Raw genomic sequence first — 27897 nt, 5'->3', positions numbered from 1 at the left:
CTCCTCATGGGCAGCCAGTGATAAATTGCTGCTCAGTGAAGTGATGATGTCAAACCAATATCTCTGATCAAATCACCCCCTGGATGATCACCTGGGCTTTCTGGGGAGGTTTCACTCTCATATTCGTCATCATCCTTTCTATTTGTCTTAACACTCATTAAGTCATGTGTGACGATGAGCATCTGGGCAAGTGCGAAGCTTGTTGCGGCCTCTTTTTTGCAGTCCCTGCGCCTGCACGGTGACGTCATGAGTATTTGACGTATGGGATTTTTGCACTGCACATGACCCGATTGCGAAGAACTTCAGTTCAACAAGGTAGGAACCTGTTGCAATGTAACGGTGGGGATCATATGTATTTGTTGGCTTCAAAAAATTTCAAAGTATGGCATCCTTTACATTGGATGGATGTCAACTGTGTTAAGCTCCTACATAGCTGAGACTGCGTGCAAAAAATGACTCTGAACGTGTTCCAGCAAGGTGCTTGATTCGGAAAAACCCGTCAAAAATCTACACTTCGGATTTTTCGCCATCTTGACCCTCAGATGTCATCTTCCTCCCTTTCTATTTTCTAATTCTCCGATTTGGGGACACTAGGCTCCAGATTCTTTGATCAAAATCATTCCAAGAGATGAACATACGCATTTACTATCATTTGGCATGCCTCAGCCTGTGCAGTGCCACGATTTTCCATGGTCACTCTTCAGATACTAATGATTTTACTAGGCCATTGTTGTCGCAAGCCATTAATGAAGATTGGCTAGGATTATCTTTGGGGAATGAGATTACTGAGGCTAGGCAGGAAGGTATCAGCAAATGTTCTAGCAGCCCCGACTCTTCCATACATCTGAGTCGTACCTATGGGTTCCTCAATGACGAGGAAAGAGCTGTAACACAGAAGTGTGCAATTTTGAAAAGGATAAGGTACAATGCTTCACAATGGTGGAAGAACAACCTCAATCTTTTTTCAAGGATGTACACATCCGATCATCACTCGATATACTTTGATCTTGTCGAAAGCGTGATTCGACAATCAAACAACCAATTCATGGTGTCCCTCGCCAAGAACATGCGAAATTTTCAATTTGACCTTCTCTCAAATACGATGTTTCGGAGCTCGACAAACATCAACGAAAATATCATGATCTACTCAATCTATCTGGCTCTTGCTGCGCTCGAGGATAGTGCACTGTTGGCAAAAGAAAGATACTGGGTACTTGGGATCCTCGAATGTATAAAATGCAACGCTCGCAAAATCTCAAAAGACTCCATTTATAATTTACATAACAAGGACAGAATTTCGCGAGGGGAGTTGGAACTATACCTGATCGAGGGTGTGTCTTCAGAGTGTTTCTATTACTATGCAACTCAGGCCGTATTCAAGCTGTCATATTCATGATTTCCCTCCAATAAATTTAACAGGCAAGATTAAGGCCGAGAAAGTCAAAGAACTTTGGGAATATCCTGAAGCGGAAGATATAGACGATGGTAAATGCTTGGAACCGTCGAACCACCGTTCATATTACCGCTAACAAAATGAATTTCCTCTGTAGATATGAGGGAAGTCTTGAAAAGAGTTGAATTGTTGAACAAAATGTTTGTCGAGTCCGAGACGACCTCGGAAGCACCAATAGTAGCAGAATTCAAGAACGTTTACGATCAATTGCTAGTGTCTAAGCTCCCACTCAAGCGGCAACAAATTGCATCAATGGTCAAGAATATCAAGAGATTGATTGTTGAAAGTGATGTTCCACCCAAGCAAAAGGCTCTTATACATGAGCTTTGTTGGCATCTTCATACACATAGCAAGACTTTTGGAAAGAATTTGGAGCATATGATACTTATTGACGAAGAATTCCAGGATTGTTTTCACAAAATTCGTGCCAAGGAGAGTTTGAATTGGATCATAAGAAGCTATGATTCGAACACCAGAATGAGGAAGATTCTTCTACCTTTTGCCAAATCAGACACTATCACCGCCGACCAACTCCAACTTATATTGATACAATCTCGAAATTATCTCTTCAATGACTCAGAAAGATGCAAAATATTTGAGGCTGTGGTAGCCGCAAGCACATTGAACAATGGATTGTTTGAGAATATTTCAACGAAGCTCTCTAAGCATGCACAATTGCCGTGGGAAGTTGTAGAACTTGCATCTCGTTTTGACGTAGACCCAGATTTCCCCGGAGCGGCCACTTTGGATTTTGAATACCTGATCTTCTTGAAACGTATGTACTTCATTGTCAAATGGCTGAAATAGCACCACATACTATGCGAATACTGAGCATTTTCCCTATCCAAACACATCATATAGACCCAGGATTACTTGATGCCGCTCAAAGGGCACGCTATGTCGAGGTCCTGTATGAAAGTAAAAATAGAAGACTCACAATGGCTGAGAGGCTTATGAGCAGTTTGTCATGGATCAAAAATTCAAAAAATGAAACCAGCTCCTGCAAAGCATTTGATGCGATGATGTTACAAATCTCCAATCAATATGAATCAGATAGAAAATCTCATGTATTAAACTTGGAATCTCTACGTCATATCTTCAAGACCGCACAAAGGCGGATTGGAAATAAGCTGATAAAACGTATCCAAACCGATAAGATCTTGGCAGATCATTTGAAAGAAGTTTCCAATGATATTCTCCTTGGGATCGTAAAAACAAGCGGAGTTTCTGAGGGTCGTGTTAAAAATTTCGCTGAATGGTTAATGAGCGTGAGTATGTCTTCTTATCTTGAACTGTTTGGGGGATTTTAACGATCTTGATATAACCCAACTTTCGACAGATCATTGGGTATCATTACCCTTCTCCTGAATACCATATGCGCCCCATGAAGTCAATAGAGCGATGGTATAGTATTGGGAAATATTAGTTACAAGTGATGCAACTTTGAAGATAAGGAGAGTCAATGGTGGGAAGAGTACTTGTGAAGCTGGATGGTTGGCTGAGCTTAATTAAGCCCCTCTTCCTATTGGTGGGCTGACATTCTGTACTACGAGGTAGCAGTCAAATCGACATTTAGAAAGAAGTTCAGCTGGAGCCTGGAACAGAACAAATCAGCCGTTGTTCCCTTGATCAATCTCTTTGTACCCGAAGCACAAAAATCTGAAATCGTGTTCTCCTGTGATAATAGTGCATGTTTGAAATGATACAACGCATAGACAATTCAGAAAACCCCTTCACAATGACCAGACTATTTACTACTTAGGAAACTTGTTCCGATCATAGGCAATACTCCCTATTTCCAGATCTATCATCTACCAAACATTGCATCGCTGCCGACAATATACCCCAGGATCAAGGATCCAAAGATTCCGGGGGTACAGGCTAACTCGGACACAGCCTTTGAGTTACTGGTCCAATCCTAGAAGCCTTAGATCAACTATTTGCATTGGACATCAATTGGTGAATTCCGGGCGTTGGTAAAAACGGTGACATGTGTTCAAGCGACCAAAGGACTCAAAATCTCTTCATCTCTCAAATTGTTTGAAAAGAAGAACCACATTGCATTCATCATGATGAGTTAAAAAAATCTAAGAACAGTTGAATGATCTATAGATATCGAGATATAAATGACCAAGAAAAAGTAGGTCATACAAGGTAGTACATGTCTAAAGTTAAGGTCATAGAAAATATATAAACGAAAAAATATAAACAATTAATATGATTCAAGCAATTCTTGAAATTGAAAAGGATAAAAGAACCCGGTATGTGTGTTTCAAGATCTTAAATAATTTTCAAATGAAATAGAGAGAAAAAAAACAAATTAGAAAATATGTTCAATGAAACGTTAAGGAATTTGGTTAGTAGAAAAGACGATTTACCTATTGTTCTCTATGCGGTGGTGGTCCCAGTGACCGTCAATGTAGCTACCCCATCTTGTATCTTTTTGATCGCATTGGTCATCACACCAGTCCCAGTCTTTTCTTCTACTTCTACAATAATAGGTTCAGGTTTGAAAAATTTGAATAAAGCACTATCTGATTGGATTTCACAATCCGAGTTAGATTTTCTATAATCATTGTTCACAATATTGACCAAAAACCAATTATCCATCACACTCTTGATGAACTTATAACTTTTCAATCTTTCTTCATCTAGACTGCTTTTATATAATTCTGCCCATTGTTGTCCTAATTCAAATGCTTCATCTTTCCATGCCAAGAAACTTACTAATTCTACAATCGTAGGTTGAATGATTTCTTTACCAGGGAAGACCCCCCAAGTCACTGCATTCGGTCCTGCGTTTTGGTTGTTCGTCTTCAATTGACCGGTCTTGGTCACTGCGTAGTAGGTCACATCCGGATCGTTGTCCAATCTTCGTTGCAATGAGTTGAATTGTTCAGGTGAACAAAAGAATTCAAGGTATGCCTGGAAAGAAGCGTATGATAAGTTCTTGTGAGATTTGATAGTCATGTTGATAAAAAAAGAAGCTCTGATAAAACTTACCTTTTGGTAAACGTAACCACCCCTGGGTCCCCATCCATGAACAGGATCACTACTCTTGGCCCCGTCAACCGCAGGCTGACTGTTAATAGTCAAAAAACCTCTCTGATTGATCTTAGCCAAGATATCAGCAATATCAGAGGTTTCAGAAGAAAGAGGAATATCACTCCAAGGTAAATGTTTAACAATTTGAGCTCCACTAAGTTGAGCTCTCATAGGATCACAATAAGCAGCAAAAATCGATGCAAGTTGAGATAAGTTGGTAGGTGGTTTTGAAAGAGCTTTGAGAGATTCGGCAGTTGCTGGATTGATGTTAATGCCATATCCGTCTAATTCTCCATAAGCTGGTGAACGAGAATCTCCCCAACGTCCGTTTGGAAATTCATCCCAAGTTTCAGTTCGTGTTAAGTATGATTTGGTACGATTAGCCCAAAAGATTGGTCGAATAGACTCTGTACGACGTTTTCCAGAGAGAGACTGTTACAAAAAATCGCAAAAGGTTAGAAGATCTTAATCATCAATGAAGGATGAGGAAAAAAACCCCACCAGCCTCCAGGGCAATGGATTAGTGATATCTCTGTATGGACTCATTTCAAGTTCATCTAAAATCATCTTAGTTCCTCTTTCCAAATTCATTGTATAAAAGTGCAAAATCTTGATTCCAAGGTCTGAATCAAGAATTTTTCTACACATATCAGCAATCAAACGAGTTCCGACTTCTCTAACTGCTTGATCGTCATTTTGAATGGGTTCAAGTTGACTGAGGAAAGATGGAGGAACCGCCGTTTTGTGGAAAGTAGTGATCCGTTTGAATTGAGCCCAACTTTGGATTGGCATGATACCTGGGATTACCGGTACTTTAATACCTGCTGCTCTTAATTCTCTTACCCAATCAATAAACACGTCTACATCGTAAAACATTTGGGTAAAGATAAAGCTAGCTCCTGCATCGATTTTTTCTTTCAAGTACATTGTTTCTTGAAGTCGAGTTAAGTTTGGATCGGTAGGTCCTTCTGGAAAACCAGCAACAGCTATATCGAAATGGTCACCATAGGTAGACCGGATATGTCGCTAGATTTGTAATCAAATAACAATCAAAAACCTGAATGACTACTTCGATATCTATAACAAATGAGAAACTAACAAGTAAGTCAACAGCGTGCGTGAAACCTCCTTCGGTAGCCGTCCATTCGGAACTTCCGCGAGGTGGATCACCACGAAGTGCCAAGATATTTTCACAGCCAGAATCATATGCTTCCTATTGATAAAATCAAAGGTTTCAAACACTGTGAGTATGATACAAAAGGGGCGACAAGTACGTATAAAACGTTAAAGAAAAAAAAACTAACCTTGAGTGCACTATCGATTTGTTCCTGAGGCATATTGGTGCATGTCAAATGCATACAAGTTTCAAGACCGAATTGTCGATGAGCAGTCTTAACAAACTCAGTTGTAAGATTACTTGTCGTTCCACCAGCTCCCCAAGTGATATCAATAAAAATTGGTCCTAATTGTGACATTCTTTCGATTCGATCGTACAAATTGGCAACACCCTACATATCATGTATCAAGGCAATTATCAGGGTTGGATTTCTGTTGGATTGGCAATAAATTAGACTTACATTGTCGGTTTTAGGTGGAAAGTATTCGAATGACCAGGACACCCTTCCTTCGGCTTCGGCTATCCAGAGTAACACACGATCCAGGATTTCATTAGCTTATGATAAAGTACTCCGAGTACACAGCGTTCTACTCACCAGCAGCTAGTTTCTGTGAAATTTTCATAATTTGAGATTTGAAAGGACAAGTTTGAGGAAGAAGATGAAAGTTTTGATTAAAGTGATTTGTGAATATGGGATGTTGAGAAAGATTTTTCCAAGATTCGAGAGGTCGAAGGTTGAAGTAGTTTGGTTGGTTTTATGTGGTTTTGTTGTTGTTTCAGTTTGTTTGGGTATGCGACCTTGAAACTTGAAAGTGGGGAATTTTTTTTCAATTTGTGCTCAGCCAAATGTCACAGAAACTGGATCGGTAAATACAGTTATGCAATTTTACAAACAGGACTGACAATTTGCAAAACATTCCGCTTGTCACTTCCTGATCAGATAATCTCAGTTAAACAGGTCAGTCAACATCAACCTCCACAACTGTTACTTTCAGTGTGGCATTGGTGATGAAATGATGACTACAATATCCAAACGAGTCTGATGAGTGATGACTTGGTTGAATTGAACCAAACAAGTCAGAAATCGGCATTGGACTGATGTTTCTCCGGCATGGAAATCTCGAATCTAGATATTAACTTGGTGTGACGATGAAGACAACCGCCTTGTCAACGGACGTACATACTCTCGGTTTCAATCAGCAGGACCTAAGCGCAAGGCTATCAATGTCCGACCTGCGTCCTTGCAGTAGACCAAAAAAAACCTCGCCGCCGGGCGCCCATCCACACCCTGAACCAGTGATGACCCATGTATGTGCATATCTTTAGCCTGCATGGTGAAGCCAGTAGGAGAAAACTCGATGTGCTTTCACTGATTTCACACTTTGTGGTACAGGCCGCAAGATCTCTAGTAATGTCCAAATGGATATATAGATGAGAAAGATGAAAAAAATGTAACAAAACAAAGCAGAATTGAAGATTATTCAATAGGACTGTGTATAGGATTTATTTTTTTCTCAAATAGTGAGGTGGAAATGGAATGCACTTTGAAATTCTGAAAAAGTCTCAGACCGCCTGTCATGATGGTGGAATAATTGCTATGATCCGTGTAAGGGCTCGGAGATGCTGGAGACAATGTGTCCTTTAGTCAAGCCGATCGACGCAAAGCTGGCACTTTAGCTGCAGAACAGTTTGTTATTTGTTCAAGAACCAAACATAATGAAACCCACCCCCACAAGATCACAAATGTAAACGAAGACCAGAGAATTTCAAGATTGTAACAAGATAACAATAAGCCCTCATCAAGCGTCTGACGATACAAAAGATTGGAAACACTCAAATTGTCCTTTTCTGAGCTACCACAGGTTACAAATAAAGAGAAACGAGACACAACACTTCATTTGAAATAACCAACAGAAAAGAAATATAGAAAAAGAAATCAATCCTAGAGCATAAGTGATGTTCACTATATATATGGCACCCGTAACAAAGTTCGGAACCTGAAAGCTTTTGCTGGATTCAAACCAGGCTATTAAGTGGGAGAAACAGATTTCAGTGAAAACTCAAGGCCCATAGAGTCAGAGATCACTCACTTACAAGGCTTTCTGGATTGTCGATACTCATTCAAGCAACAGACTCCTCTTCTGCACCATCAAATGCGACCGACCTTCTGAGCACAAAGTTGTTAGGAAGTCCAAAAAACTGTCGATTTTGAAAGTAACCAAATCCGTTGTTATATCTGTATAATGGGTATTGTCCTTGGTAAAGTCGGTTACGAACTATTGAAAGTCCAGGGAAATTGACACTGGTTGGGTATTGTAAAATGTTATTAGGCCCGTATCCAGAAGGTAAGAAGTTTGGTGCAATATTGAATTGTCTTCCATTAAAGTGATAGAAGTAGTTATTATTGTTTCGGTATATAATGTTATTGTTATAAGTGGCTGTACCGAATCTGTTAATGTTGAACAGGTTGGGCTGGAATTGTCTGGTGACCAAGTTTTGGATATTGGCTTGTTCTACAAATCAAACAAAAGTATCGGTCAGATGATAGAAAGAAGGACATGTATAAAAAATCCTTTGACTTACCTTGACCAGCAGTGAAGTGCATGGCAATGAGGAATGCAAAGACAACAAAGTACATTTGTTTAGCAAACATCTTTCAAGACTATTTAGTAGATAGAGTTGTGAAGTAGGCGAGAGTAAGTTAAGATAGGTAAATTCTGATGGATGCGCTGGTGAGCTGAAGAGTTGTGGGTTGAGGTTGATTTGTAGCCATCCATGAGCACACTTTATATATCTTTTTATTTCATGTTGCTGGATTAGCTCTTACCTGAAATCCTCGCCTGAAAGCTCGACATCAACGTGCTCGGAGCCCTCCTTTCCGGCCCGGATGGAGCCACACAGACTCGTTCAACAGAATAATCCTCTACAGGTTCCCACAATCATACATCCAAATTTGTGCTCGGAGCGTCGGTGCGGATGCGGTGCTTCAAGATATCCCTTCACCAAGAAAGCTGTTGTTTGTGAAGTATGGCAGCATGCCAAGACCTCCGTGTTGCTGAGTGAACAGTTGCAAACTTATCGATGAGCCTCTCTTGATCCTGGATCTCTCAGTCTTGACAGGTTAAGCCATCAAAGACTCCTTGTAAAAAGAAGCATATCTTTTTGGAGGGCAGCGGGGGAGTCGGGGGCAGTGCAACCCTGCAACCATTCATTTCGCTTGGCGCACCGAAAATACATCGGGACCCGGGTCCACGACTTCGCGCCGAACAAGGGCAAATGACACACACGGAAGCTGATTCATGCCTGCTCTCTTTGGCCATCCAAGCCAACCACAAGCCAAAATGCCCCTGTTAGATCACAGGGTGTCTTACAGGAATGTACCGCTGTGTGACATTTTTATAACTGTAAGCACCGTGAAGCTTGCATTGATTATCTTTAGTTCAAAAGAAAGGAACCAGACAGTCGTGGTACTGGAATGCAACGCCGAAGATTTTATTTGTAGCCTTCAAAAACATTTCCTATTTCAAAAGGATCGATATCCTCTATTGGTTAGATGTCAATTGAAGAAGTTACTATTTCATCACGCTCTCTTTTCTGTAAGCTTAACTGGCAAGGGGCTTATATAGAGCTTATCATTTCCAGTATGTACAATGTACATGACGCTCATATTTTTTCTAGGCTCCAGGTCCATATGGAGTCAAACATATATACGTTTAGATGATATCACAGTGTCGATTTCATCATCATCAACTCTGGGTGATTCTGTCATAATATTTCTGAGATGCTACATACACCAAACTTGAGGCCTTCATATCAAAACATGTCTGCCCGACTTGGAGCACTTACCACTCAGATTGGGTTTCACTCACAGCTTTGGTTATTGAAGTCCTCTCTTGAATATATACGTTGACAGAAATTGGGTGGAAAACAGTGGCTCTGCAATTCAGCACATGTATATTAAACACACCAAGGCCACATGATCTTGTTAAAAATTGCCCGCGAGAAATGCAAGAGAGATTTCAAGACGAGGTTTGCAGGGAAGGAAAAAAAGAAAGACAAGTATGTGTAGCACACCATGTATTTGAGATGAGGAGCCCACTTCTGTGCTACCAGGAATGCTGAGAATAAGTATTGTATCATGTAGTTTTCAAGCGGTAATAGCTTTGCACAGTTCCGAAGGACATGCTAAATGCCATAGTAGATATGGCCAGGTTCAATCCATCCAAAGCAGCAGTTAGTGATCATTATCAATTAAATTCAAATTATGAACTTAAATGAGCTCTAGATGGTAAAACTTACCTTGGTTCAAATGTCGGCGCTTGCAGTAATAGTCAACCTGAACGCTGTTTTCAAAACGCGAGCAAACTTTGGTTTACGAAACCCAAAAGTTAAAAACAATAGTTTTCAAATACAATCAGCGCTCTGGTGAGTAAAACTTCATTAGGAGTTAAAAAAACTTTGCACTGAATTCTCGAAATTCACAACATCTCAAGATATAAAATTGATCATCTCAGAGACGATAAGGAGCAAATTGACTCAACCATATTGTCTTTCCCCGAGCCCGGGTTGCGTGTCTATTCCGGCAGGGCAATCCCATGATCCATTCGGACCAGTGACCGATACACCGTTCTGGGTAGCGCAGTCATAACAAGCTGTAGAGTTCCATCAAAACAAAAAAGGTAAGCGCTCCGTCTTTTGTATTCACTTTGATTGAAGAAAATAAAATTCTTTCGTACAAGACGGTTTGTTATCTCCCCTTCCGCACCATGAACAAGAATAATACTGCTGGCGCTTCCCATCTTTTTTACCTTTCTTCGATTCAGGAATCTCAGCTGTTACGCACTCTACGAGTTTTTTGAAAAGATATTATTTATTGAGTCAGCTCGCATTGTCCCTGAAAATGCCATTGATTGGCTTTGAAGAAGTGTAAAACTTAATGTCAAAGGGAAACGTTGGACTGACGATATTTCCCCTGAGGGGTAAATGGTAAATGCCACGAGTAGGTGCATTCTATACCGTAAGCATTTACAGAGATCTGTGACCCGAGATCTCCCGCGAGGAGGAACACGAGCGCAAGATAAAGAATGGGGTTCGCTAGTAGCTTCCAAGACATGATTCGCAGAATAAGATGAAGTCTTTGAATTTGAAACGCTTTTAACAAGATTGACAGAAGAGAAAGAGCAACTTGGAGAGGCCGCAAAAACTCAGGAGAGACAGTGGATGATGGGGGCTTCAGTATGCCTCCTTAGCAAAAGCAGCGTTATATATGTAGTAAATACATTTCGACGACCGCTATTCTCGGGCTCAAGCCCCAGAGACACGTGTAAAGGAACTATGCAGCCTTTAGCCAAGAGCTCTTGGTCAATTTAGAAGCGTCAGTGCCGTGAATGGGTGGCGTATTGACCAATGTGAAGGGTCTTCACGAGGCACCGGGTCAAATGTCTTTGAGAGTTTAATCATCAACGCCCCGTACGAGGTGAACAAGGAAAGGCACCTGGGAAGTACACACACCGGTGGGTACACGAGGTGCCTTAGCACTATTCAGCAGAGAAAGTTCATCCGACGTAGGGTGGCACCTCCGGAAGCCTCAGGCTCCATGAAGGAGTAAGGGAATCAGTCCAGTTTACATTTCTACGTGATTCACTTTCATAAGTGCATACCAAAGTCTTCTGAGTCTTTAAACACATTGATCAAAACCTGCATAACAACCAAGTACCCTCCTCCTATCCCTCAAAAAATCAGCACTCACTCACACACACCAAAACAAATCTTTTGCACCACTAACTATATATAAGGGATTGTAAACCAAAAGAAGAAGAAGAAAAGAACAAAACTCATATCTATCCCCATATAAAACTTGAACTTTTCTTAAGCTAAGAGCATCCACTATGGGTGCGTTAACAATGTGATTTAGCGTTAGAATAACGCTAAAATCCAGACAGGTCTACTATGGACCTGTTTTAGACATGCGGTCCGTACGACTGCGTCAAATCTTGCACTCCCCTTGTTCAAATCTACGCAAGCCTACGACTTGATTTATCGTAGACTTTTGGCGCATCAAATCGGTCAACAGCCATCAAATGATCTATCTGTATCCATCCCACTCTGCACTCACCACCTTCAATCAAAATCTTCCCTTGTCCCTCAAAATCACAGCTTGTTGATGGTAGCTGTTTACTCTGAATTTGCTAAAAAAAACGCATTTTGTTTTAAAAAAAAGTGATTCCGTGCGATTGATTTCACCAAGATCGAGCAAGATGTGAGAAAGCTCGATGCTCATTGTCAACACCTGAAGCCATCATTTTGGTTCTTTCTGGCTACCAAGGTAGTCATCATCATAGAAGTGAGCTGGGTGAGGCGTGGTAAGATACTTCAATTCAAGTCTCGACTTTGCCATAGCGTGTATAGTGTTCTAAGAACAGATTATCGTAGTTAAATCCTACGTTACATCATCCCATAGTGGATTTCATGCGGTTAACAACTTAGCTACAACACGCATGATTAAATTTTGCGATCAGGACCGCAAAATTTACGATAAAACACCCTCAACATAGTGGATGCTCTAAGGGCTTTGCCTGATCAAATCCTGCTAATCCTAATTAGCTCAGTGCAGACCAGCTAATGTAAATTTGAAATCCAATTAGCTTAGCTTATGAGCGCTAAATCCTTAGCACTAGCTCAGCAATAAAAAATCACTAAGCTAATGCCATTGCACCACTAAGCACTAACTTAGCTTAGGAAGTTAGCCATCCCACCATTGCTTTCACTTTATCTTTTTCATTTGTTAGTAACATACCCAAACTCTTCATTCCCAATTAATATTTTTACTTGGTAGGCTCCATAAGGTCATATGATTTCAGTTCCTTGATGGAAGCCTGACATTGCAAAGAGTAAAGGAATCAGTCAAGTCTACAGTTCTTGTGCTCCACTTTCATAGGTGTATACCAGAGTTTTCTGAGTCTTCAACCACTTTAATCAAACTATGTATAACAACCAAGTACTCTCCTCTCCCTCCAAAAAACTTCAACACTCACTCACACTCACCTGGATATACCAAAACAAATCTTGGCACCACCAACTATACATACAAGTGTGTAAGCCAAAAGAAGAAATAATTAAACACATATGCCCTAAAACTTGATCTCTTCATTACATGACACAGACTCAGTCATTCTGATACTACTTATTGCTCCCTTTTGAGTAAAAAGTTAATTCTGAGCTTGAACCCCAAGGTTTAACCAGACCAAACCTACAACCTGACTGTATTTCCTTGGATTCCTTCCAGTCAAACTCAAAGGTTTCTAATAAAACCTTAAATAAAACCTCAGGATCTCACTTTATCTTTCCTAAACCAGATCAACAAACCATCTTGATATATAAAACCAGCAAAAAAATGTCATTATATATAATACACAAAGCACCATGTATTTTTTCCAAAAGAAAGAAAAAAACAATCAAAATCAAAATCAAACTAAAATCAAATGAAATCAAATGAAATCAAATCAAAAAATCAAAAAGGGTAAAATCAAAAAACCAAACCACAGTATATAAAAAAATAAAATTCCTGATATTTTTTCCTTCTTCATCAAAAACATATATCCTCAAAAAAAAAGACTCAAAAAAAAATTCTTAAATACATTGGATGTTATATAACATATCTCAAGATTTTTCTAAAAAACACACACACACACACACACACACAAAAAAAAATCAGGTATCTTCTTATTATGAGAGGAAAGGAAAGAAAAGAAAAAAACAGTCTCAAAACTATAACAAAGAGTGAGTATAATTAATAATCCATCAAATCAAATCAAACCAAACCAAACCATAAATTCAAAATAAATTGCACATCAAACCTCTTTCTTCACACAAAACCAAAAGACCAAAGAACCAAAGAACGAAACCTATGATACCAAAACCTGAACAGAAGAAATCATAAATCATAAAAAAACGATCCCAAACCCTCCAGTTCCCAGTACGCACTCCAACCAGCTGAACCTCTCAACCAACCTTTCCCAAGACCTTTCTCAATCTACCCAGACTTTTTTCTCAAGATTACCAAATCAAGTATAAACTTAACCAACAAATCATTAATTTCCAACAAGACCTTTCCATCCTTAACCATCTTAAAAATACATTCGTTTCCCATCAATTTCAATTCCATCTTCTCATTCTCATGTAATCTAAACTGTTTATTAAACTTTCTTGCATTCGTTCTGAGTTGATGTAGTTTAAATCGGATTAATAGATGAGCTCTTAGACTGATCTTCTTGGTTGTGGTTGAGGAATGTGGTGCGGTGGGTGGGTCTTCTGGGTCTGCTATTACTTCTTCTTCTTCTTCTTGGGTTTCTTCTTCCGTTTCAACTTCTTCGGTTTCAACTTCTTCTTCGGTTTCTTCTTCTTGATCAGGATCAGGATGAAGAGTAAGATAAGAAGTAGGATAATAAGTATGAATATGTTCCATAAAGCGTTGAAGGTTCAAGGAGATCTCAAGTGAAGTACTCGTAAAGGACTGATCTTTACTCTTGAGTTTATCCCACTTAATCAAACATCTATGTAGTTTTGATGAATTGTTTTGGAATCGTTTCAAGGTCTCGTTATAATTGTTTAAGGTTTCAATCATCGAATTGAATAGTAAGAGTTGATGAACTTGTTGAAATGTAGATGTTTTAAGTCTGGTTCAAAGAAACCAAAAATGATTTAGATGGGAAACGGATAGAAAAGCAAAGGTGTTGAACGGATGACTTACTTTGATTTGGTTCTTTCTAGAAACCTACGATGTCTATTAGGCTTACGAGGATCCACCAACCTACAAAAAGTGAAAGAACCAAACGAAATCAGTTCAAAAGTCGATCAAGACAAGTTAAAGAAGAAAGGAAAAGACCTACCTCCAAATCGACATCAATTTCTCACGAATCAATAAAGCACAACTCGATCTAGACCGAATCGAATGGTCATCCAAATCAAGAAAAGGTTCTAAACGATTCTGATCATCAGCATGAAGAATATGATTAATAAAATCTTGATCGGTTTGGAATCGATTGATATCATCCTGAGCCTTATAAACCAAAGGTAATTTAGAGTTTGATGAATTAGTTAATTTGATAAACGTTGTTGTTGTTGTTGTTGAACACGAAGGTAAAGGTGATGGAGATGGTGTTGATGATGATGATTTGATTTGATGAAATGAATCGATTGATAGATTAGAATGAATCGGAGTGATTGTAGTTGATGGATGGTTAGCCATTTGATTTGGTTTGATTTTACAAAAGATAATAAGAAAAGTAAAGATTGAAAGATTAAGAAAGTAAAGAAGATTAAAGAGTTTGTTTAAAGACTTGATGATAAAGTGATGGATGGATGGTTAGTATGTATTAATGAATGAAGAAAACCAAATACTAGTCAGTATTGTGTTGATATTTTCACTTTAAAGTTCAATACATTCTCAGCTTTTCTCAATCAATTCGATTTCGATTTGAAACTGTACATACTCTTACATAAACCACTCGGTCTTCCGATCTGTTAAGAAAAATTTATCACTTAACCAGTCAAAAACATCTTAACCTTAAACCTCTATCTCCTTCCATACACACATATCATCATTCGGAATTCCTTTCATCTTCATTCTTCACACACACACACTCTTCATTGGTGGGGGTGGCTAAGACCCCGGAAATCAGGTTCTATGTAGCTGGAAAGCAGGCTCCAGGTGAAGATCACTGTAATGATTTGTCATGTTTACAAAATATATAATCACATGTTGTGAAGGAAACATGGTCTGGAGGAAGAAGGTTGTTAGCGAATATTATTAGATTACTTACGAATAGAATTGTTAGAAACGTGAATCATTAAACTTACAAAGTCCTTAGTATAAAAATATTAAAGCAATCAAATGGGTTGGGCAAATCTCAAGACCAAGTGACTAAATTGCTTGAATGAAATATAAGAACCTACGGGTTGGTAGCGGAAACAAACCAATAAGAAAAATCATGCAAAAAAAAACATAACCAAAAATCTTGCAACACTAACAAAAACATGAACCAAACAAAAAATGGATAATAATATATTATGATAAAAAAGGAAACTAAAAAATAAGAACATAAATTTAAACAACATAAAAACCAATACTATAGAAGACTTTTTATGGGAAAAATTGAAGAGAAAAATAACCAAATAAAGAATGATCCATTGAGAAGTGAGAAAGACACAAAAGACAAAAATAAGGCTATGTTTGGCTGGGTTGTCTTAATTTGATGTACCTGAAAGTTGAGTGCATTTTGTTGCCACAAATGCATTAATGCAATTAAAATCCCAAATTTCAATTTTAGTCAATAATGTGCATTTTAATGCAACTCACGTTTGGAAGTCTTCAACACCAACCTTGGTTTAGGTAAGAAAATTTGACTTGATCTTCAAGGCAAAGTGTGGGGCCTGTGCGACTCTGATGGATTTAGGGGATATTTTGATCTTTCTCAGAAATGATTCAAAAGATTGTGTCCAAATCACACTTTCATCCAAGAAGAAGTCTGAACATCAGTTGTCTCATTTTTTTCTTGTTCTTATAGAGCTGACTGTTTAGAGGTTCAAAAATGTCAACTTCTTTGTGTTCATCTTCAGACAACAATGAAGAGATGGCTAATCCGTGCTTTTATAACAATTGAGACACAGTTTGTCTAGATGAATGAGTTGAGGGAAGTGGGAGAGTGGTATGTTTAAGATCAATGAGCGAGTTGAAAAGGTCAACTTTGGGTGGGATCGAGGTAAACCAAAGCCAATAATGCACCGTTTCAGCGAAATAATCGACTGTAGAGTCAATTATTTTTAAGTGCATTATTGGTGCATTATTGGGTGTTTAAATCGATTAAAATTTTGGATTAAAAGGCTGCCAAACAACTATTTTTTTAATGTAATTTTTGGTTTAATGTGCATTAAAATGCACCAGCCAAACGTAGCCTAAGTAAAATTTTATCAAAACAAAAAAAAATGAAACACAAAAAAATAATGAAGGAGAAGGGTGAGTGGGTTCATCAAATGTAGTAGGTAACCAGGATAAAGGGAACCAACCCATGTGAACACAATGGAAAGGAAATTTTGCAAGGGGGTCAACAGCCTATGTGAGCTACTAGAGTGTTTTGGGCTAGTAAATCACAAAAGAATAGGCTTTGAATAATAAACTTATTTGAAGGTCTAAATAAGTTTGTAAAAGAAGCATTGTCATTAAATCAGCACTGACTTCACTGGAATGACCTCTCAACACAGAATTTTGGTTCTAATCCAAGACTTAATGCAAAACAAAATATCTTCTAGCAGGATGATAAGTAGAAACTACAGTCTAGTCTTGTGCTCAAGCCAACAACACTCTAGTCTACTCTAGAGTTTGTTCATCAAGGGAAATATTACTCTTGAAGTTCTATAAACTCTTAATACAGAGGTACTTCTGTGAATTTAGACTTTCTCAGGTTATTGGATTCCTTTAATAACTTGAGCAGTACTGCAAGGATTGACTCTTGACAAAAATAAAAGTATTCAAAAGAACTTCAACCATCAACAGTTAGATTGATCAATTAGAGAAATGTACAATGTCCAAGAAATGAGGACAAGGACTCTACTGATCTGATTGATGAAGTTTATTGATAATTTTGTTGAATGTAATGGTGATGATGAATTTTCATGAAAATTCTACATGTTCAACTTGTGGTTCAACTTCTATTACATACAATTTTCTTGTATGTAATAATAATTGTTTAATTACAGCCATCTCAACAAATATGGATCCCTTTTGAAGATCTCATTGACACGCAAAACCTTGCCTTTCAAAAGGTTTTTTCTCTCTGCTAATTGGAAGATTACAGAAGAAATTGAACCTGTAATCAAGTTGTTTCTCTGATTTTGCCTGCTATGGAGATGACTTTCTCCTAAAAAGTTGTCAATCTTTCTAGGAAGAGCTGTATTTATTTTACACAAGTGTAACTTCTGTGATACACATGTGATGTTCACTCATGGATGTCTATTGCTTGTGAAATAGTCTCTGCCTTAGTTTACATATGTGTACATGTCTAATTGCATATGTTTACATATGTAATTTGATATGGAATTGGCTAATGAGACTGAGCCATGAGTTGTTATTATTCTCTAAGTAGGAGCAAAGGTGAGAAAAAAAGGCTGACCTACCAGCAAAATATGTACATTTTCAGGTTTTTTTAGAGTCAAGATCTGATTTCCAGAATTTGGACCTATGCACTGCCATGAAAGGACATGTATATTTCATTTCTCTTGAAAAAGTCTTTTCTAAACATGCCAGCACCAGAGGAATTGAAACCTGCTTCAGTGAAATCTGAAATCTGAAATCCTCAAGCCTTCATGAACCAAGTCCAAGCAAAGCTTGAGTGAGTATCTCAGGCTGTGTTACTCTTTATGTCTTATCATCTTTTGCACATCTTGACTTGTAGGTCTTGTTTAAATAGAAGAGTATCACATTACCTTGCTACTTTCTAATCCCATGAAGACCATAGGTATTTTCATTTACCCAGACAACTTCAAGCACCAAACACTGATTACAAGGACGTCCTGAGAATACCAAGCTCTGTTGTATCAGACTATAGTACTTGAGAGTGATAGGTCAAATTAATCAGACCAAACAAGATAAGAACCATTTCCTAAGCCCTTCAATCCTCTCCAAATGTGTTTGTATACCTTATATCTTCAACATTGGTTTCCTTTGACTAATATACCGTTTTTATCATCTGTAATTACCTAGTCTAATTCTTAAAACTTCTTGTAATTCTCATTTCACTCTTGAAACATCCCAACAAAATCAACTTTTTACAGACCTTAATGATCCCAACAAAAAGTCAAGTTTTCAAACATGAGTGATACCAATCAAATTCAAATTGTAAAATCCATCTTAACAACTGTAAGGTCAAGATGAATTGCTTAAGCTACCAAAAAAAAGATCATAAGATCTCTGAATAACACCATATTATCATATCATTCACCGTGTCCGGGTAGCATTTGCCGCATGACGTGCTTTTCTGCCTCAAAGGGAGTCGGTGTGCACTTGTCAACAAGCAAACCCTACACAGACACAATGATTATATGTTGGACATTGAGAAAACCTAATCCACTGAAAATCAAAGAAATTCAAAGTGTTGGCTTGCTAAAATCCAGTTCAAAACTGAAATTAGAATTCAATTTTGATTTTTTTTGAATGTCTGAGATACAATGGAATGGCAGCAAGGCCACGATACAGAGATGAGGGATGACTGATTTTTGAAATGCAGCAATACATTAATACTCCTCAACACATACTGAAACATATGAAAGCTGCAAAACCACAAAGAACAACCCAACCTGAGAAACTCAGGCTCGCTTTATGAGGCTCATAAGTTACATTGTCCTTCCAAATTCTCTGAAAAAAAAAACCAAAAAATATAAACTTCCAAAACAATATAAATATCTATAAGTTTTACACTCACTTTTGATTTTCCTAATCCAATTTCTTTAACATTTTCCAAAAAAAACTTGGCATGAAATGCAATTGATTTCCAAGAATTTCATTTGTTGTGTATATATATACCCCAAATCCATTTCTCAAAAAAACATCAACCATGAACTTCCCAAGACTTCCAATCCAATTCTCATCCAATTCACCACCCATTCCAATCCGACCCAAGCACCCCCTCTTCTTTCCAGACCCCCAATCACATCCTCAACAAACACCTCCACATAACCTGTTCTTTTCCCTCACTCATCACTCCACCAAAATCACCCAAACACTCATCCGAAAACCTCCTGAGCTCATCTTTCCCAACCCCAAACCTTTTCACAAGAGTTCCGATTTCCCTTTCCACAATGCCCACGACTTCTTCTTCCCTGATCCCTTCTTTTCCTCTAGTAATATACAGAAACTTCAAACGAATGATTTGTTTGATCGTTTCTGATCGGGTCGTTCTACAACTCCAATCGTTTCTTGTATCATTTATTGTCGGTTTAATCACTTGAAGTTTTATAGTTTCAGGTTCGAATGAATGTATTACAAGTTGAATAGATGGTTTGGTTTGGTTAAAGGCTTCAATACCTAACCCGAATGAATCTTTTAAAAGCTTTTCATTCGTTTGATTCGATAAATAGTACAGAAGTAAATGGGTTTCTGATTGGCCTAATAAACTAGAAGAGATCATTGAAGGGATTTGATAAGATAAAAGCTTGGGAATTGGTTTGATTCGATATCCTTGCAAGTGTTTTAAGATCAGTTCATGAAAGCTTTGAGTTTTTTCACATAAAGTTTGTAAGAGTTCTAAATTGGATGAAGTTAATGAATTTAATGCAAATAAAACTAAACTATAAGTAGTACAGAGTGTTGAATGATTATTAGTGAAATTAATGAATTCTAAAAAACTTGGATGTAAGTTTTGTTTTTCATTGAAAGAGTCTTCAAGTTTGTTTAATTGTTCCATGATGACTTTCAACCGATCTTCAAACCCATTCAGTCCTACCAGATTCGAATTAGACAAAGAACTTTCAATAATCGATAATTCAACACTGATTAAACAATTCGAAACTTCAAGATCTTGGTCTATCGGAATGGGTGATGATTTAGAAAGTTGTCCGATTCTTAAAAGTTCAGATCCGTATTGATTTAGTTCTGGAATGATTTGATCAAGTCGGTTTGGTAAAAGTGATAAAAGCACATCTATTAATGAAACCAATGTATCAATCATAACCGAAGGAGTGACCACAAAGCTTTCTTTGACCGAAACCTGATTTCCATCCTCATCATCTACATCAAGTACCTCTTCTTCTTCTCCAGAATGATCATCGATGTCTGAACCCGATTGAATTCCTTTAGACTGTTCCATAAACATTAAACTTTGTAACTCGAAAGCCTTCATAAACAAACCCCTAGCTTCATCCCAAACCAGCTCACTTTTCTCTTCATCACCTCCATCCGAACCAATAGAAGTAGAAAGAAGTTCACCTAAACTATTTAAACTTGAACCTAAATTAAACCAAGCATCAACCAACTCCGATCGATCTCCAAAACTTTCCATAACCCTCACAGCTTCTCTTCCAAACCCAACCCCTTCGACCAAACTTCTCAAACACTCATCATGGGTTTCACAAAACGTGAGTCCAAAATGTACCAAAAGTTTTCCACAATTGAAAAAACTATCGAATAATCTTTTAAGGTTTGGGGTATGGAGAGTTGATTCTAATTGGATAACTTTTTGGTATGTTGTGATGGATTGAATGTAATGTGATTTTGATTTGGGTCCGAATTGGTAACGTTCGGCTTGTTCTTCTTGTGAGATTGAATGATCAAATAGGTCTTCTGAACTTAATGTATCTGAAAGTTTTGGGTTTTGTTGCTTTTCGGATTTCTTTTTTCTTAGTTTTGATTTTAGGTTGGGAGTGGGTGTCATTTTTGGTCTGGGTGGTACTGGGGGAAGAGGAAGAGAAGTTTTGATGAAGGATGGCTTTGACTTTACACTGTGACTGGAGTGATGTGATGGTGATACAGGTAACAGTGATGAGATTAAGTTATGGTTACATAAGTTGACGCGACTGATTAGTTAAGTTCATTCAGTGACACCGCGACTCAACTTCAAACCATCAGAACTATCACTTCAACTTCTCAATCAACTTCTCAACCCTCAATCATGGATAAAGGAAAATCAAAAGCAACAAACGAATCAATCCAATCAGAAACAGAAAAATCTCAAAAAGATAACTTACCATGGTATGTCTATTCCTCTCCATCACCAATACCTCTTAATCCATTCAAACCAAACTATCACCACAAGAATCTAATCAATCGTTTTGGTTGGGGGGTTTAATAGGGTAGAAAAATATAGACCATCAACATTAGAAGAAGTAGTTTCACACAAAGACATAATCTATACAAGTAACGTTTTATCCTCAACAATTCTTTCACCTCCTCGCCCCAAAAAATTATGCAAGAAAGACTAATTTCGTTTCTTTTTCTTTTTTGTTGGAAAATGATTTAAAAAGTTCAAAAATTTATCACTTCAAATAGACTACCACATCTTTTATTTTATGGACCACCAGGTACAGGTAAAACTTCAACTATCTTAGCTATTGCTCGTCAATTATACCAAACTCCTATGAGTTTTAAAAACAATGTTTTAGAAGTTAGTCATTCACCTACACATTCGATTCATCCATTCTAATCTTTCTAATAAGTTTCTGTGGGTGATTGGTCTTTTTGGTAGTTGAATGCAAGTGATGATAGAGGAATCGAGGTGGTTCGTGAACAGATTAAAAACTTTGCTAGTGCAAGAATGGTCTTTAGGTATCACTTCTGCTTCTCATCATCTGAATTGTAAACCAGATGAAGCTGAAATACTATGATCGATTCGGATGTGTGTGTTGTATTAGTTCTGGTTTCAAATTAATCATACTAGATGAAGCCGATCAAATGACCACAACAGCTCAATCAGCCCTACGAAGAGGTCAATCCCGAATCTCTCTTTAAAACCTTTACGAATCCTGACTTTCATTTTCGTTCTTTCTACGGGTTTAGTGATCGAACAATACACCAAAAACGTTAGGTTTTGTATAATTTGTAATTACGTTAATCGGATCAGTCCAGCTATCCAATCAAGATGTACAAAGTTTAGATTCGGTCCATTAGATTTACCAGAAGTAGATCGTAGGGTTGGACAAGTGATTGATTCAGAAAAGTAACTTTCAAAAAACCCTTAAAACCTTTTTGAACGCTTTTGGTGGTTTGGGAATTGATTTTTCTTTTTTGGGGGGGAATTAGTTTGGTCGTTACTGAAGATGGTAGAAAAGCTTTGTTGAACTTGTGTAAAGGTGATATGAGAAGAGTTTTAAATGTAATGCAAGTAAGTCACACAACCTTCATCTAATAAACCCAATTTATCAAGTCTTTTAATGTTTTTTTATGGGGGGATTGAATAGGCATGTCATTCAGGTTATGGAAAAGTAGATGAAGATTCAGTTTACGAATGTACAGGTAGTCCACATCCTAAACAAATTGAAGATATAGTAAAAAGCATGATGAATGAAGAATTCCAAACAAGTTTCAAACGTAAAAAAAACCTTTCCCCTTCCAGAAAAAAAACTCAAAATCGTTTAATTCATTTCTGATTTTTTTTTGGTTTGGGGTTTTTTGGGAGGTTCTAGGAATCCAAGACATCAAAGTGAACTTCGGTCTAGCTCTCCAAGACATAATTTTAGGTATTTACGAGTTTCTCAAAACAGTTGAGTTAGGTAACTTGGCTCAAATTTATCTTTTAGATCAACTTTCTCAAATCGAGTAAGTTTTTCCCCAAAACCCTTTCTTCTTATACTTTTCTTAATTGATGGATTTCTTTTTTTTGGTGGGGGTTTGGTTAGGTATAGACTTTCGACGGGTGGTAGTGAGAAATTACAGTTGTCTGGTTTATTGGGTTGTTTTAAAATAGCTGTGGAACTTAGTGCTAAGAAAAAATAAAATCAAAGTTGGTTGTCTTTTTGGAATGAAAAGCTTGGGGGTTGGGTGTTTGAAGGTTTAGAGATGATTGGGTTTTTTTTCTTCTTTGGTGTGGGTTTGAATCAAGATTTAATGAAGTTTTGGGAGTTTTTTCTGGATGGATCGGATTTATTTTAATGAGTTGAAAAGTTTTAAAAAAATTGATCAAACCCTCCCCCAAAAGAAGGGTTTATTTTATCTGATACATAGTTCCTACTGATTGTATATATCATGATCATATAAAATTTAAGAGAACATTATTGAAAATATGTTAAAGTCTTAAGGGAAAGAAATCGATAACCATACAAAGAATTCTTGGTTGAAAGTTGATAAAAAACCGTTACGTCATTGAACACTAATCAGGAGTTTGAACAACTGTCTACGGATATCATAATGTAAGAAGCCGTGTATATAAAAAGCTCAGATCTCAAGAATTCTGAATTGGGGCCGCAGGTTAATGGGTCAATGAATTGAATTGTTCTTATGTTTTGACCTTTCTTTGCAAGATGAAATGACTTTCTTATCAAAAAATCTGGTCTTAAGGTTTAGGCTTCAATTTCAACATACATATATGCATTTTTTTACTTCTTATTTGTTTATATTTTGAACTTTGTTTGGTATTTTACCTTTAGTCCTTTTATTCTAGCATTTATATAGCTCATACTTTTGTAAATATCCTTGTCTTCTTTATTTCTTCGTCTCTTTAGAGAAATAAGAATTTAATCAATATATTTTATTAACTTATTGAGCTGTTTGTTTTGCTTTTGGTTGGTGCATATTTTGAATTCACTTGGTGAATAGATTGACTACTTCTACATAACACGGTCACCTAATGATTGGTTAATCTATTTTGTCTATTATTCTATGTGCCATAGATTTTAGCAGATGAATTTGATGAGGGAAAGATACATGAAAAGATATGTCTGATTGAGGTGGTGCAATGGGATTCTCCTTTTTGATGAAATGGTGAGGTATGAGTTAAGGTGAGTTTGAGAGAACCAGAGCTTCCAAAACACTCGCTGGGATGGGTCGATCAGGAAACGTGTGATCTTTCACTGACAAGTAACAGACCAGTGACATACCCAAGTATGTATCAAGAATTGACCCGATTTCAACCGACCCGATCGATAGCTATCAATCCAACCCAAACCAAACCAACCAACCAACGAGCATCTAATTAGAAAAGAAAGAAACAAACAATTAACTTTCTATGATGGCTTTCTCAACTAGAATTCCATTTTCAAACATCTTAAAATCTCAAGCATCACGTCATCAACTCACGAGTCATTTACCTCGATTCTCGTCTCGTTCAATTTCCACTAATACTACTTTTTCAAAAGCAGAGGTCAGTTCAAACTTCTTCATTAAACCGAACTTATCAATCGATCATCTTTCGTTAGACAACTTGGAATTCAGTATATATATATGATGATTGAAGAAAGAGAAAACTGATCAAGAGATTTGGTACAATATCTTTTTTTTGGGGGGGGGTTGGTTTAGTCGGTCTTGACTTCAAGGACAGCTGCAGTGGTCTCATCTGTCTTTGCTGCTGGTTCTTTAACATGGTACACTCAGTTATACGGTGTTCCATTTATTTCGGAAGCACAAGTGAGTGATGAACTTGATCGATTGAGTTTCACACAACCAGTTGACCAAACCTTGGATCGGGTTTTAGGCTATGACTGCTGCTGAACACGGACTTCATGCTCCTAGTTATCCTTGGGCTCACAAAGGACCTTTTGAAACCTTTGATCATGCTGCGTACGTATAATCATCACTTGGACGTGGGTTTGGGGAAACTGATTGGAGGTCTTGGTTTTGTTTCCGTCTTTTAGCATTCGTCGTGGGTATCAAGTTTACCGTGAAGTTTGTTCTGCATGCCACTCACTCGATCGGATCGCTTGGAGAAACTTGGTCGGTGTCTCACATACAGTCGATGAAGTCAAAGGTAAGTGATCAAACCCCAATGCAAACATCACTTTCTATCCCTAAGAAGGCTATCACATGAATCCGATCTCAACGATAAGGATTGAACCAAAACACTAATATAACCTTTTGTCAACATTCAATATAGCTATGGCCGGTGAAGTAGAGTACGAAGATGGACCAGATGACGAAGGCAAAAACTTTCAAAGACCAGGAAAACTTTCAGATTATATGCCAAAACCTTATCCGAATGAAGAAGCAGCTAGATCAGCCAATGCAGGAGCCTTACCACCTGATCTAAGTTTGATGGTCAAAGCTCGACACGGTGGTGCTGATTATGTGATGGCTTTGTTAACTGGATATGTGGATCCACCAGCCGGTGTACAGATCAGAGAAGGACTGAATTACAAGTGAGTACTTGTTTTCTTTGCGTCTTATGTTGAACTTCAGATCGCTTATCTTGTTGTGTGGGATCCATCAGTCCTTATTTCCCAGGTGGTGCGATCGGTATGGCTCGAGTCTTGTACGATGGAGTAGTAGAATACCCAGATGGGACTCCAGCCACTACATCTCAATTAGCTAAAGATGTCGTAAGTTTCTTAGCTTGGACGGCTGAACCTGAATTAGATCAAAGAAAGAAGATGGGATTACAATCGGTGATCATCTTGGCTACTTTGACGGCTTTGAGTATTTGGGTCAAGAGGTTTAAATGGGCTGGTATTAAAAGTCGAAAGTTGGTGTACAATCCACCTCCACCTACTACCGGTCCTAAGCATTAGTTAGTGGATTGATGGATTGATGGATGGATGGATAAAAGTTGGATTTGGAAAAAATTAGAGTGTGCAAATTGATGAGATGAGATGTATATGTAATCTCAAAAAGATCTTTGACTAGAAATTATAAAAGGCTTATTTTTTTCCAAAGATAGTTTGATTGATTTTTTTTGAAAGCTTTGAAAGGAAAAATTTCTTTTTTCTTTTGGTTTTTCAATTGATTTTTTTTGTGTGTTGATCTGGTTTTTTTCTATTAGATCTTTTTTTTCCTTTCATCAATGAGATTTTTTTTTGGTAAGAGAAAACTTGAGGAGAAGGGTTAAAGAAGAGGATGGTTTGATGATTCAAGAGAAATTGAATGATCAAGTATAAAAACTTGAGTAAGTATGTATTGAAACCAATTTGGCAGGTTGGAAGGCTTTGAGATTGCTTTGGTATTTACTCCTTTGGGCTTTTTCAAGCGAGATGATTCTAGCTGATTCTGTTGAGGATTGTATACAGAGTCGTACCGAGATTCATTATTTGTTCGAGCTGCATGCTTCTGGTAGAGCAACAAGATCTGATACTCATTCATCAAATATCCTGCTCAATTTTTTCAAATTTTTAAAACGCACTGAGAAAAACCCACCTGAGAAGCAGATTCATTTTTTGTAAAAAAAAAATCTGAAGCATTTCATGATCCATTCTTTGGGCGCAAACGGCTTATAATACGGTAATTTTACAATCTTTGCCATTGTGAAGTGTCAAGGATCTTGAGAATAACATAGATATGATTTCGAAGGAAATAGTTCAGAGTCAAGATGTATAATTACGATCAAGTCAATTGAGGACTTTGACGGTTAACAAGCACCAAGCTCTTCCTGGGCCTGCAACCGGTGCTACGTAGCACTCCGCTGCCAGGTATGATTCATGAGTTAGTTTCCGTGTACCCTGTGATTTGCTCCTGTCCAGGGCGGAGTTGTGGACCCGGCCTATCTTCGATGCTCCAAGCGACTTGAGTGCAAGTTGCACTGCCCCCAATTACGCGACAAAAGGATACGTCTGCGTCTCCGAGGGTGAAGCTGTCAAAACGGAAAGATCCAAGGAATTCACTTCAACACGCTGAGGTCTTGGCACGCTTCCATATTCAGCCCAACACCCGCGATTGATCTTTGGTCGAGAGATATGTATAAAAGTATTGCACTGCAGTCGCGCCGACGCTCCGAGCGACATTTGGATATGTGAGTGGTAAGTAAATAGGAAATTTTGAGGGATGTCTTATTGAACCAGGCTTCATTCATCAGCTCCATCCGAGCCGAAATGGAGGGCTCTGAGCACAATGTCAAGCTGACAGGTGAGGATCTCAGGCAAAAGCCACTCACCTCACCGTGAAAGAAAAACCTATGAAGGGTGGTCATAGATATCCATAAATCAATCTCAACCAACAACTCTTCAGCTTACTCGCGCATCTATCAGAATTTATCTATCTTATATAACTCACTCTCGCCTACTTTGCAAATCGTATTCACTCAACACTCTTGCAAGATGTTTGTTAAAAAAATGTACTTTGATGTCTTTGCATTCCTCATTGCCTTACACTCTACTGCTGGTCAACAAGGTACATATGACAAAGATCTACATATCCTTCTTTCACAGAGCTGACCAATACTTTTGTTTTATTTGTAGAAGAAACTAGTACCCAGCATCTGGCCACCAGACAGTTCAATTTCCAGCGTGGCCTGTTCAGTTACAGCACCTTTGGTTTACCCGTTTATAACAATAACCCTTTATACCAATTTAATAACAACTACTTTATCTACAATAACGGAGTACAAATTTCCGTTCCATCAAATGTCTTTCCTACTGGATTTCGCTTCAATATCGCACCACAATACCCAAACGGTTTAGTTGGACTTGCACCACTCGGTAGATATTATCAACAGTTCCCAATGTTTAGACATGGGAATGTATTTGGTTATAATCGTGGTGGACAGTTTATTCCACTTCCTACCACTTACAATTTTTTGCAAAAGCGGTCTACATCTGATGACTTGAGCTCTCCAGAAAAGGAGTTTGTTGCATGAACGGTTACCACAGGAAGCCTTAA

The 27897-nt window shown here is 37.9% G+C and overlaps 9 protein-coding genes across 9 annotated transcripts; 5 read left to right on the top strand and 4 right to left on the bottom strand.

Annotated features, from left to right (window-relative positions):
• Positions 1-628: 628 nt before the first annotated feature.
• MELLADRAFT_105175 (uncharacterized protein) lies at positions 629-2879 on the top strand (the record flags this gene model as incomplete). Its single annotated transcript, XM_007408465.1, has 5 exons — positions 629-1331; positions 1420-1485; positions 1551-2228; positions 2315-2721; positions 2793-2879. The coding sequence occupies 5 exons, from the start codon at positions 629-631 to the stop codon at positions 2877-2879; spliced, it is 1941 nt and encodes a 646-aa protein (XP_007408527.1).
• Positions 2880-3495: 616 nt separating this feature from the next.
• Positions 3496-6394, bottom strand: MELLADRAFT_42930 (uncharacterized protein; the record flags this gene model as incomplete). Its single annotated transcript, XM_007408342.1, has 8 exons — positions 3496-3732; positions 3832-4378; positions 4457-4930; positions 5000-5524; positions 5598-5711; positions 5803-6006; positions 6076-6134; positions 6211-6394. 7 exons carry the CDS (start codon positions 6236-6238, stop codon positions 3842-3844), a joined length of 1941 nt encoding a protein of 646 aa, XP_007408404.1.
• A 1342-nt stretch (positions 6395-7736) lies between these two features.
• On the bottom strand, positions 7737-8268 carry MELLADRAFT_105173 (uncharacterized protein; the record flags this gene model as incomplete). Its single annotated transcript, XM_007408341.1, has 2 exons — positions 7737-8128; positions 8199-8268. 2 exons carry the CDS (start codon positions 8266-8268, stop codon positions 7737-7739), a joined length of 462 nt encoding a protein of 153 aa, XP_007408403.1.
• Positions 8269-9762: 1494 nt separating this feature from the next.
• MELLADRAFT_123888 (uncharacterized protein) lies at positions 9763-10728 on the bottom strand (the record flags this gene model as incomplete). The annotated part of the gene is made up of 5 exons (XM_007408340.1): positions 9763-9800; positions 9915-9980; positions 10157-10267; positions 10352-10459; positions 10578-10728. 5 exons carry the CDS (start codon positions 10726-10728, stop codon positions 9763-9765), a joined length of 474 nt encoding a protein of 157 aa, XP_007408402.1.
• A 2179-nt stretch (positions 10729-12907) lies between these two features.
• Positions 12908-15008, bottom strand: MELLADRAFT_71499 (uncharacterized protein; the record flags this gene model as incomplete). Its single annotated transcript, XM_007408339.1, has 3 exons — positions 12908-14290; positions 14365-14424; positions 14504-15008. 3 exons carry the CDS (start codon positions 14860-14862, stop codon positions 13648-13650), a joined length of 1062 nt encoding a protein of 353 aa, XP_007408401.1.
• A 3770-nt stretch (positions 15009-18778) lies between these two features.
• On the top strand, positions 18779-19594 carry MELLADRAFT_55663 (uncharacterized protein; the record flags this gene model as incomplete). Its single annotated transcript, XM_007408466.1, has 2 exons — positions 18779-19023; positions 19091-19594. One exon carries the CDS (start codon positions 19223-19225, stop codon positions 19553-19555), a length of 333 nt encoding a protein of 110 aa, XP_007408528.1.
• A 1636-nt stretch (positions 19595-21230) lies between these two features.
• On the top strand, positions 21231-23373 carry MELLADRAFT_47841 (uncharacterized protein; the record flags this gene model as incomplete). The annotated part of the gene is made up of 10 exons (XM_007408467.1): positions 21231-21354; positions 21455-21519; positions 21627-21766; positions 21848-21927; positions 22014-22087; positions 22159-22318; positions 22402-22483; positions 22560-22689; positions 22785-22917; positions 22998-23373. 10 exons carry the CDS (start codon positions 21275-21277, stop codon positions 23092-23094), a joined length of 1041 nt encoding a protein of 346 aa, XP_007408529.1.
• An 884-nt stretch (positions 23374-24257) lies between these two features.
• On the top strand, positions 24258-26107 carry MELLADRAFT_47836 (uncharacterized protein; the record flags this gene model as incomplete). Its single annotated transcript, XM_007408468.1, has 6 exons — positions 24258-24457; positions 24613-24720; positions 24788-24873; positions 24948-25060; positions 25187-25448; positions 25520-26107. The coding sequence occupies 6 exons, from the start codon at positions 24323-24325 to the stop codon at positions 25815-25817; spliced, it is 1002 nt and encodes a 333-aa protein (XP_007408530.1).
• A 1228-nt stretch (positions 26108-27335) lies between these two features.
• On the top strand, positions 27336-27874 carry MELLADRAFT_124551 (uncharacterized protein; the record flags this gene model as incomplete). The annotated part of the gene is made up of 2 exons (XM_007408469.1): positions 27336-27408; positions 27477-27874. 2 exons carry the CDS (start codon positions 27336-27338, stop codon positions 27872-27874), a joined length of 471 nt encoding a protein of 156 aa, XP_007408531.1.
• Between the last annotated feature and the right edge of the window lie 23 nt (positions 27875-27897).

Source organism: Melampsora larici-populina (assembly GCF_000204055.1).
Source record: "Melampsora larici-populina 98AG31 unplaced genomic scaffold MELLAscaffold_12, whole genome shotgun sequence".
Classification (NCBI taxonomy): Eukaryota; Fungi; Basidiomycota; class Pucciniomycetes; order Pucciniales; family Melampsoraceae; genus Melampsora; species Melampsora laricis-populina.
Note: the sequence above shows the minus strand (reverse complement) of the source record. Positions and strands in the feature narration are given on the sequence as shown.